This window comes from Pteropus medius, unplaced genomic scaffold (assembly GCF_902729225.1).
Source record: "Pteropus medius unplaced genomic scaffold, Ma_sr-lr_union100, whole genome shotgun sequence".
In the NCBI taxonomy this organism is placed as follows: Eukaryota; Metazoa; Chordata; class Mammalia; order Chiroptera; family Pteropodidae; genus Pteropus; species Pteropus medius.
Genome location: NW_024354502.1, coordinates 2,776,062 through 2,787,680, shown reverse-complemented (window position 1 = coordinate 2,787,680; position 11,619 = coordinate 2,776,062). Strand labels below are relative to the sequence as shown.

Here is an 11,619-nt window from a genome sequence, read left to right as displayed (position 1 = left end):
ATGAGACCTTAAGGTTCAGGGTTGAGGTTTCAGACAAGAGAATTCAGGAAGCTGCAGGAAATAAACCTTACCTGGTTTCAAGAGATGGGCCACATTTCTTGTGGAAAGATTAAAAAAGCAGTACTGTCTTAGAACTGTAGAGGTGAGCGTGCGTTATTTGGTTGTAGCTATTCACGCAGGGCTGACTTCACCTGTGCATTTTTTTTTTTTTTTTTACCTTAATAAATCCAATGAAAAAAGTATTGGGTTGAGTTGCCAGAAAGCACGGCTTTGTATCTGACCTTGCAATAATTATTGGAACATACCGATTAGCAAAGAAAAGCAAAGTGTTTGCAATGGAGAAGTTTCTAGTTCCTGGCACATGCTCTTTTGATATGGTGATGTATTTTCTGAAACATGCCTTTCACACCTCCTTACTAGCTTTTGAAATCCACATTGCACAGGCGAATGTCATGTGCATGGAGTTTGGCAACCCGAGGGTTAAGCAATGGCCGGCTGACGCTAGTGTGTAACCAGCACAGGTGCAGGGTTTTAGTGCTACAGCAGCCAATCAGGGGCAGACAGTGTGGGTTGAGTCATATTTTCCGTTTACAGAACCAATGGGTATTTTACATAACGACAGGGAGGTCAGGCTGAGGACATACCGAAGTTAGCACATGCATACTACACTCCAGGGAACAGGAAGGCAGGAAGATTAAAAAAGCAACCAGACCTTTGAGAGGAAAAGGAATTGACCCATTAGCCAGTACCAAATGTTTGCATTTAACTTCACAACAAGCGACTTACTGAAACAGAGCTATTTCAGAGAAACAGGGAGGAGCTCGAGCTACCACCAGAAATTAGAAGTTCCCCACATTCCTCGAGACTTGGGAGGCTAGATCTGAATGAGACCCCTGCAGCCTTTGACTCAAGATTTTTCAGATTTTTAGTTGTTCCCTAAACAGATAAGCCCCCACGTAGGGTATATATTCTCAGAATATATGCCATCCTAGGGTGTGCGTGTGCGCGCGCATGCGTGCACGTAGGTAGGCGTTTTAGGGCCCCTGCATCCTTCAAATCCATCAGCCCCTTCTGTTTGCTCATATACCCTCTCTGTCCAGGCTAATCATTCTTTGCAGTTAAGCACCCCAATAAATGTAATGGACGTTCCTTGCATCCTTCCCATCACAGTTAATAATGTGTGCATAGGGACAGCGACTCTGGGCTCTGTGTTCTGTAATGCAAAGCATGGGTCCAAATCTCCCAGGCCTTCAGTGGCATGATGAGGACAGAGGCTTGTAGGATGCTCGAGCCCTCCCTGAAGAATAGAATATACTGCTCTGCCCTGGTAGCTTTTGTAGAAAAATGTCAGCATTCCCCAGAGACCAGTTCCCGCTTCTACGATGTGCACTTTGTAAGTTGTGTAACCCGTGTTAGGAGCGTTCTTCTGAGCTCTAGCATCATGGATAGTATTTGGGGCTTTGCATCATATGCTCCACCCCAGGCGCTCTCTTGATATTTTGCAAACGTTTATTGCAGTTTGTGAAATCCTGAGACCTGGGTGGTTGCATGGCACTGCTTACTGGACGAAGGGGTAAATGGCATTCTTTGGGCCTCGGCTATGCGCACCTGTGGGCGCTGTTGTTGGGAAAGCCTTGTTTTTCATGGCTGCCGATCTGGAAGTAATGGCTTGTCTTCCCTCTCCTGCAGAACCCAGCTCAGACTGGAAAGTCTGGAAGATACACACATAATTAAGGGGGAAGACGATGCTCTGTCTGACAAACACGGCTGCCCGGCCTACGTGAGCCCCGAGATTCTGAACACCACCGGGACCTACTCTGGAAAGGCGGCGGACGTTTGGAGCCTGGGGGTGATGCTCTACACCCTTTTGGTGGGGCGATACCCCTTCCATGACTCAGACCCCAGCGCCCTCTTCTCCAAAATCCGCCGTGGACAGTTCTGCATTCCCGACCACGTGTCCCCGAAAGCCAGGTGCCTCATTCGCAGCCTCCTGAGACGGGAGCCCTCCGAGAGGCTCGCCGCCCCTGAGATCCTGCTCCACCCCTGGTTCCAGTCCGTCCTGGAACCTGGGCACGACGACTCAGAAATGGGAACTGCAGACCAGATCGTCCCAGAGTGCCAGGATGACAGTGACGTTAGTTCCTTCTTCTGCTGATCCCAAAAAAACCTCAGAAACCTCATAATTCTCACACATGGCATTTCCATTTCTCAAGACGGACAGGCCTTTCGACGTGGTGCCAACCAGATACGTGATGGCGTAAAGACTGTAGCTGCTGAACTCAACGTGGCGCCCCTCTGACTCGTTGCGATGAGTGACTCCGTTGATCCGAACAGCGCACGCTGTGACTGGCTGCCCGCAAAGCCATCTGCCTTCCGAACGAACCCTTCCCAACGGTTCCTTTGTCAGGTTCGGAGGATTCTGCATCTTTTATAAGTGGCAAGAAGTATGGATATCCTGCAGCATGTGATCAAGTGACATGAACTCGAACATCCTAAAAGGAGAGGGAGTGAATCGCGCAATGGCATTTTGGGCAATAACCTATTTTAACGGGGTGACAAGTAATTTGGGCCAATCAACCTGCCATCTTCAAACTTGTCTTTGGTAGCTAGACTTTCGCTACCCCAGCTCCTCTGATCGGAAAGTTCTTTTTTTTTTTTTTCCTCTTAAGTTTGGTTTAACACTCACCCTTTCTTCACGCACATTTACCAATGACTCTGCTCTGTTTTGGGAGTAGACCGTTTCGGGAGCATCGGAGCCTGCCTGAACCCTGCACCCAGACTCTCACCTCCATTTCCTGCCAAGACCCCACTTGCACTAATGCCTTCTTTCTGACCTTGAAACAGTCTCCTTTCCCCCTTCGCTCTGAAAGCACTTAGCAGCTGACCTTGGAAAAGTATCACAAAAGATTTGAACTCCTGGATATTTCAGAACTCTGAGCTCAGACAGAGAGACTGCGCGTTTTCAAAAATAATTTGAGCACTTGAAACTCTTAGCTTTTTTGGTTCCCCTCAAATATGTTAGCATTTATCCTTCACTCCGCCCCCCCTCCCCCCAAGTCCATCTCAGGGTGGAGCATTTTGTTTAGGAGGAGAAAGATAAGGAGACCGTACACGTCCCTCTCCCAAGAGCAAATGTTAAACTTCAGAGAAAGTGAATTTTGGGTAGTTCCCAGACCAACTTCCAGAATTATACTCTACCCTCCTCCACCCACGGACATGGTCTGTCCTTGGCATTGTGTGTGTGTCTGCAGTTTTGCATGATGGGTTGTTAATATTTCAAATGTGGTGTGGTTTATGAATACATCTGTATAATCAGCATCTGGAGTGAAACAGCGAGCCCCAATTTAAAGTCAGAAGGGACTTTAAACGTCTAGTCCAACTTCTTTCCTCTTCCTGCAGAAATCCCCCCTTCAGCTTCTTTTACAGCTGGAAATCCAGCCTCTGTTCGAATGCTTCCAGAGACGGGAACTCACTCCCTACAAATGATAGAGCTTAAGAGAGAAAATGGCAACTTGCATTAAAAAAACCAGTACAGATGCAATACCAAGAATCGTCTTGGACAGGACTGAAATTGGGTGGTTAAACGGGTAAACCCAACATACTGTAATTTGAGAAATGGCACAAAAACAGGCAGTCATCTTCAAGGGCTATGCCTAGGCAAACTACTAACCTGCATCGTTAAGAACGCCGTGTATACCTCATGTACTGTGTACTTTGTACATATATTTTACCTTTTATACATATGTCTGATATTTTTTGTTGTTTTGGCTCTGAGGCTTGTTTTGTTATGTCTGTCTGAATAACCTGCGTGTCTAAAACCACGTGAAATGTGAATGATTTTTGGCAATATTACCTTGACAGAATCATGGGACTCGGAGAAGAGAGAGGACAGAGAGGCCTCTGTCGCACTAACTCTCGTGGTTGATCGGTTGTTGTATCTGTGATACGTTACCCAGCCAGGGACTCCGGGCTGGCTGGGGCTTCTGCCAGAAAAGCTAGAAACACTAGATCCTTCCTGTACATGTGTATATATGTGAACAGTGAGATGGCCGTTTTTGACTTGTAGAAAAATTTTAATAAATCTGATTTCGTAAATAGGCATAGTGAATTTCTTTTGGCTGGTGCGATATCATGCTGGGGGATGCAAAGGACTCTTGCCTTGGATTGGACTCTCATGGGGGAGACAGAAGTAAAGAGATGATGATTATTATATATGACTATTATATACGACTGTTGCCATTGAAGTGGGGAAATTGGTTTTGATGGGTGAAGCCAATTTGGTAAAATCAGGTTGGGAGGGCTATGGGTTGAATTTAGAGTTGAGAAATGTTAAAAGAGGATCATACATAATTAAGCCTTGACTTGTGAGGTTTTCTCAGGCTTTTGGTCTTTTTTTTTTAGGTCAGGGACCCTTGAGAATTCGATGAAAGCTGTGGACACTAATCAGAAAAATATACACATGTGTATCCAACAGAATTTTGCTATAATTTCAGATGTCCACATAGATCCCTGAAGCTATCCCAGGCTTCCTGTTGAGAACTACCCTCCCTTACTCCATTAGATTTAATTAAGATGGCTAATCGAGGCATTTCCTTTTTCCCCCTGTAAGCATAAAAATGGAAATAAAGGAAAAACGAAAGACATTTTGAACCAGAAAGGTAGAAAAGGAAAGGATTTCGATTTCATGAGGTTTATAGCTTCACTATTACATCAGAATCTATTTTAAATGAAGTTAATTAGCAACCAGAGTGATAAACAAACAAACAAAAACACCCTATGTGGTAAAGTGTACCAAATACACAGGAAAAAAAAAGCACATATAAGTATATAGCTCTGAATTTTCACCAACTTAGCACAGTGGTGTAACCAACAGCCAGATCAAGAAAACTAAACAATGCCAGGACCCTAGAAGCCCCCTTCTGCCCTGTTTAGTCCCTGCCCGACACCCTCGCCAAGGATTAGCACTGTGGGACAGAATTTTAACTCTTAACTGTAAGAATTAGAATAAGGACTAAGCCACCAATTCTGGGCCTCCATGAAGAGGCATGCAGAAGTTACCGGTGACACAACTGCCCTTTCTTCGAACTCAGGCTGAGATCATTCAGGAAAGCAGACCTATGACACCGAAGCCAGTGCAACTCAGGCCTCATGACTCAGGAACTTAAGAAAAGAAATGGAAAAGGCACATCAGAAGCAACATGGGAAATGGCCAAATGCTCGGGTAGCTTAGAAACTAGGAAGCTGGGGGTTGGTCTCTGGCCGTCCGGTGCATTGCACCCTTAAACTCCAAAGTGCCTGGGACACGCCTCAGCCTGGAACATACATTATAGTGTCTCCCTGCTCCAAGGAACCTAGATGAGGCTCAGCATAACTCCTTGAGCATATAGACGGCTAATACTTTGGACTTCACCAAGCTTTTTAATCTAAGGATTTCGAAACGCTTTGCGAGCAATTAAGGTTACAACACCTCTTTGTACTGTCGTTACATGCACCGAATGGAGAGAAATATGAGTCAGGATTGGCTGAGATGACACGTGATGCCACAAATCCATAAATTTAATCTCTTCTGAGGTTGGGACAAATCTGGGGCAGTCACAACCACTTCCATTATAGAAAGTTGGAATGAAAGTGTTGAGCACTGATCATTTTAGAGTGAATCAGACAAGTAACATCTCAACCTTTTATTCATATTTCACTTTCTAGAAGTTTCCCTCTTTTCCTCTCCTCTCTCCTCCAGCCTTTACGACAGTCTAGTGAAACAGGCAAGTCAGATAGTATTTGCTCTATTTTATGGGTGAGAAAACAGAGATTTAAGTGTCTTTCGGTAGCCATTCAGGAATAAACAGCTCAGAGCTGGGACTTGAACTTCAGTTTTTAGACTCCTTGCCCAATGTTGTTGCTATGTCTGTACACCACCACACAAAGCCTAATGGCAAGAATGATGATTGAAGAAGGTGGTTCAAGACAAATACAAATATTGAGTTTTAGCCCCGTTAACATCTTTAAAACAACCCAGTACATCTGTCATAAAGGTGGGAGCATTAGAGAAGATGAGAGATGTTATTCAATAAACAATTACTGTGTACATACCATGTACCAGGCACTGTGGTAGACCCTTTGAAAACTACTTAATGGAATGCTAAGCTCCATGAGGTCAGGGACTGTGACAGTCCCGTTCACCGGTGGCTCCCCAGCACTCGGCACAGTGCTTACCACAGGAAGATGTCCAATGCCAACGTGGATAAATGGGTGGGTGCATGGATGGGTAGGTGGATGGATGAGTGGATGGATGGGTGGATAGATGGGCAGATGGATGGATGAGTGGATGAACAGATGTGTAGATGAATGGATGTGTGGATGGATGGGCAAATGGATGTCCTCTAGCAGCTCAGAGCCTAATGAGCCTCCAAACAGAGAGCCAAGAGCAAAGAAGTGGAAATATTGTGACTGGGGTCTCATTCTAGCTCTGACGTCCTTCTGCTGTATGTCCTTCTGCTGTATCTCCTTCTGACCTTGAACGAGCATATCTGCCACTCAGGTTCTCATTTGTTCATCTTGAAGCAGGAGTGATACTCTGGTTTCTTTGATTCCTTCAGCTGCTACTGGATTCAGTGATTCTGTGGTTCTGCGAAAACAGGCCCCATAATGTTCTTCATCAGAGCGACCGTGAGAACAGCTTTGCGCTTCCGTTTTACACTAGTCACAGGCAGGATGATTGTTCCTCGTCTGATTTTATTCTGGATGAGAAAAAGCATTTTAGTAATGAAGATTATGGAATCGGCTTTTTAACATGACTTGGGCTAGGAAAGGAGGGCAAGTGTTTAGTTAATCATTCCCCTGTATCCCTTGAGAAAAAGGGTAAAAGAGGATGGGGAAGCAAGACCTCTTTACCAACCCCTGGGAACTGCCCGTATCCCCTTTCACTGGAGTCTTAAAGATCCCAGTCATAGTCCATACTTAGCGGATCCCAGAAGGGATAAGAGAAGAGAAAGAGGCAGCCGAGTGTTATTCCTCAATCCTGCAGGGTGTTTTACAGTGCAGGTCTCTTTCCATCTTCTCAGTAACCTTGCAAGGTGGGTGATTTGTTCCCATTTAACAGATGTGGAAGCCGAAACCCAGAGGGTAAACTCAAGCTCACCCAGCTAGAGAGTGGGTGTCTGGGACTCCAACCCAAGCCTGCGAGAGCCTAGATCTTTGCCCCTTCCAGTTCTGTGCTTTCCGTTTTGGGTCTGACGTGCTAGACCAGCAACACGGCGTCTCCTTTTTGGAGCAGCCATTTTGCTGGGAGAGTCAGTGCCAGGACATGTACAGTATGCTGGGTTAGTCATGTTAGTCTGATTTCCACCAGCAGAGATGGAATGCTGGTGGTAGACTAAGTGTTTCACACGAATTAGCCAACGATGACCTCGCAGCACCCCTGTAAAGCCGCACTGGTGTCATCCTCTTTTGTCGATGAAGAGACAGCTTTAGAGAGGGTGACGGATTTGCCCAAAGTCACACAGCACATTCGCATTCATTTGGTAATTGACACACCCAGATCCCTTAACCATGAAGGCTTACTGCCTCTTTGTTTTTAGAACTGAGAAGAGACTTCATAGATGATTTAGTCCCGAATGCACTCTGCTATCCTAGGACAGGAAAAAGGACATTAGTGGGAAAACAAGTAACATGCAAATAGTCTGGAGTTTAATGAATAATAATGTGCCATTGTTGGTTTCTTAGTTGCGATGAATGTACCATGGAGATGTACAAGGGCAGCCGTGGAGGAAACTGAGTAAAAGCTATATGGGAACTCTCTGGACTATTTTTTGCAACTTTTATGTACATCTAAAATTATTCCAAAATAAAACATTTCTTAAAAAAATAGATTTAGTTCACACTTGCCCCAGTGTCAGCCAGGGGAAACCAAGGCTGAGACTGAGACAATCATAGCCAAGTAGTGGCCGGGCCACTCCTACCCCAGCACCCCCAAGCCTGCCCACCGAGCTCCAGCGTCGTGGGTGCTGGCAGGTGTTTCGTGGGCGACCTTCTGGACTGCGTCTAGAGCTGCATGAGGTGAATGTGAGGCGCGTCTGTGAAATGTGTCGGAACCTTTTCTTGACAGGACATGGCATTTTGAAAGCTGAGTTTCTAGGTCTGACCTTTAGATCAGTGACTACACGAGTGTCCCCATCAGTTTCCTCATGCTGTCATCGCGCTCAGTCACCCACGGCCCGGTGAGCCAGCCTGAGGGCTGTGCCACTCAGGCATGAATTTGAATTCCATGCCTCATTAGCTAGGAGGCAGCGGGAACAAGTTGAGGAAAAATGGCCATGTGAAGAGGAAGGCACGTGGGGGTCAGGGCTCAAGTACATCCACACAGATCTCTCCTCCAAGCTCAAGAGGCTCCCTTGTCTCTGGGAGTTTAAGAGCCTTGCACCTGCAGGGGTCTCCTCACCTGTGTCTGTGGTGGGGCTGCAGCCTCTGCGGCCAGGAAGCAGGTAAGTCCGCGCTCCCGCCATGTTACAGATGGGGAAGCCACGCCTGAGAGCGGTGAGAACCGCCAATTTGCAGTGAATGCTCGTTTTGTATTTACAATTTTTCTTTCTCAATAGCTGGCGTTAGTTGCTTTCCTGAATTTTTGCTGATCGGCATCTTTCTCACTTCTTCACGGAGGATGTGCATGTGTGGATGACATTTTATAGTCGGAGTTTCACCCTGGACACACAATACGTGTCAGACACATTGCAGGACAGCCTGAGCCAAGAAAAGGAATAATTAGGACAACGATGTTGGTGGGAGCCCACAGGTATGGAGTAGTTAGTATTTGCCCAATACTGCGTTAGCACCTGGCAAGCATGGTCTCATTTAATTCTTACAACGGCTCTGTGAGGAAGATATTCTTATTTGTCCTATTTTACAAGTGAGCACAAGAAAGCCCAGAGAGAATAAGTAACTTGCTCAAGGTCACACAGCTAGTAAATGAGATCTGAACATGGGACGTTCTCTAAAGAACATGCTCATAATGTGTAAGTAACCTGTGTCCCCATTTTGGCATGTGTTCACTTTTTATATTTTATTACCACCACTAAAGTCCTGTCGGATCAGTATGCCTTGACCTCTTTTTGGGGAAAACACTTTATTTACACTGGATTCCCCATGGGGCTGGCAGTCAAGAGGAAAGAGCTGGAACTTCAAGCTTAGAGAGAGTGGGTCCCAAATCTCAGCTCTGCAGCTAAACAGCCGTATGACCCAGGCAAGTCATGTGACCATCCATTGCCTCAGTCGCAGTAATAACTGAAATGGCGGTAAGAACATCTACCCTGAAGGCTGCGGCTGTGAGAGTTACATGAAGTAACGTGTGCCCAGGGCCTAGCCCAAGGTACCATGCAGACAGCTCAAAATTCAGGCACATCCTTTCGAGTGGAAAGAACCCAGCTAGGAAGTCAAGACAGACCTGAATTTGGATCCCAATGTAGCTCCTTATTTGGTCTGTGACCCCTAATGTCCTCATCCATGCAATGGGTACCTAATAAGTGTTTTTCAGGGCTGCAGAGCAGCAGGGGTGCAGCCAGCACTGGTGAGAAAACACACAAAGGGCCTGGTTTGGGATTGCAGCCGGGATCAGAGTTCCCATTGTCATCGTGAATTTTCGCCTCCCTCATTTATCTGCCTTGTTTTTTCCCTTCTTGCTTGCAACCTTGCTGAGGTCAGAGTGTTGATTGTTCTGGGGACAGCTTGGAGGGGAAGGCCAGTGGCAGGGAGCAGGGCAGTGCCCAGGGGGTCAGCCTTCCTACCACCTGCTGCCCTGAATCTGCTGATTTTGACCTTAAGTCAATTCAGGTGGACAGCAAGCAGTCTGGTTTCTTTGACTTCGGTCCACCTGGCTACTTCCTCCAGAGTCTCAGAAACCTTCGGGGGTGGGAGACTTGAAATCTCCATGTCACAAATACCACCTTGATTGCCAAAGCAGAGTCCTCCCTGGGAACCCACAAGGAGATCGGAGATTACAAAAATGAACACATGGCTGGCTTCTGCTAAGGCTAGGGTAGCTGAGCTCCAGCCAGCAGCGGGTTGGCCAAGCAAGAAGCCTGGAGTCACAAAGTCTGCAGTGTGGCTCTAGTACTTACCGCTGAGGGAACCAACCTGCCCCGCCTCCGTTGCCTATGTGTGAACGGGGTTAGTTAGCATTTTCACCTCCCGAGATTGTTCGGTTTAAATAAGATCAGACCTTTGAAGCAGTTCCCACATGCCTGCCATGTGTGAACACTCAACAGACATTGGCTACCAATATCCGGGAACAAAGATGATCAAAAGCAATGAGTTAATCCATTAAAAAGAATGCCCACTGATGCTTCTCATGAGTGGGGGGTGGAGATCTCGTTAAGATGCAGATTCTACTCATCCGGGTGGGAGTGGGGCCTGAGAATCTGCACTTCCAACCCATTCCTGGTGAAGTCCATGCTGCTGGCACGACAACCACAATTAGAGCAGCGAAGGATTGCAATCCATTTCCAAACAGAGATCTGTTGGGTCTCAGTTAAGATGACCTACTTCCTGAACGTGGGTATATTTGGTGTAAGTCAAGGACATGGAAATGGAGACGAACCAATATCATCGAGCAGCGTTGGCATAGGGTGTGTTGAGTGAATTGTCTCTTGGAATCCTTGGAGCATCTCCAAGGGACATTAGCAACTCCATCGTCAAGGGACATTAGCAACTCCATCGTATGGATGGGGAACCACACTCAGATGTTAAGTGCTCAAGGTCATGAATCTTAGTGAAGGGCGGGACTGGGCTATGGATGTGGGTCCATCTGCCTCCAAACCCAGCGCCTTCCTCTGTACCTCAGAGGTACTGGCAGGAACCTGAACACAGCCACCTCCTCTCTCTGGACCTCAACTTCCCTGTTGGTAAAATGTGTGGCCTGAGTGTGAATGACCAGTGAGCTCGCTCCCCACCCTCCTGTTGGAAGAGTTTATCAGTTGTGTGCTCTCTCCTCTTACTCAGCACTCACTTGGCTGTGTCCCCACTCTGCTTCCTAATTTGGTGCCGATGTTCTGGTTGCAGACATATCAATGTCACCCTGTCAAGTAAGGAACACCAGCAGAACTGCTGGACACAGTCATCTTCCCAAAAGCAGACAGAGTGGTGTAGTGGTGACCAGAATAAACTCGGCACCTGGGCCAGAGAGAACATTCTTCCCTTGCCCAGAGATGGGCCTTTCGGCTTCCCTGCAGGTAGAGAGGGCCACTTGCGTCAACCTGAAGTTATGTGGGATCCAGTTTCACCCGAAGCCCAGTCTTGGAGTCTTAACCCCACAGGGTCTGAGTGCTAGGATTGATTCAAACCCGCGTGTGGGGAGGCGGGCAGGTGGGCCTGCCTTAGCGAGGTGGGCTCCCACGCACGTCCTAACCTCGCAGATCAGAGGTGCTGAGAGCTGGGCAGGATTTCAGAAGAGCATGTGGGCCAGAGCTGACCCAGTTTCATAGTGTACGAAATCCCAGTTTCGTAGTGTACGAATAACTTGGGCAAGTTATTTAATCTCCCTGGACCTCTGTTTTATCCTCTGTACAATGGGGCTGATAGCAGTAGTTGTCTGGTGGGGTTGTGATGAGAATTAACTGAGATAATACATGG

At 46.9% G+C, this 11,619-nt stretch overlaps 2 protein-coding genes and 1 long non-coding RNA gene across 3 annotated transcripts in view; all 3 read left to right on the top strand.

Annotated features, from left to right (window-relative positions):
• LOC120595410 (uncharacterized) overlaps positions 1–702 on the top strand; it is a 1,999-nt gene extending 1,297 nt beyond the window's left edge. Inside the window, exon 2 of the long non-coding RNA XR_005650818.1 lies at positions 627–702. This is a non-coding gene — a long non-coding RNA (uncharacterized LOC120595410). The remainder of the gene's footprint in view (positions 1–626) is intronic.
• TRIB1 (tribbles pseudokinase 1) overlaps positions 1–4,099 on the top strand; it is an 8,102-nt gene extending 4,003 nt beyond the window's left edge. Inside the window, exon 3 of the mRNA XM_039853497.1 lies at positions 1,690–4,099. Coding sequence (XP_039709431.1) covers positions 1,690–2,155 — 466 coding nt within the window. The 3' untranslated portion in view covers positions 2,156–4,099. The remainder of the gene's footprint in view (positions 1–1,689) is intronic.
• Positions 4,100–7,384: 3,285 nt separating this feature from the next.
• The window catches only part of LOC120595463 (uncharacterized), a 49,743-nt gene continuing 45,508 nt past the window's right edge, over positions 7,385–11,619 (top strand). The window contains exons 1-2 of the transcript XR_005650834.1: positions 7,385–8,480; positions 8,595–8,788. The gene's annotated coding sequence lies outside the window, so the exon portion shown is untranslated. The remainder of the gene's footprint in view (positions 8,481–8,594; positions 8,789–11,619) is intronic.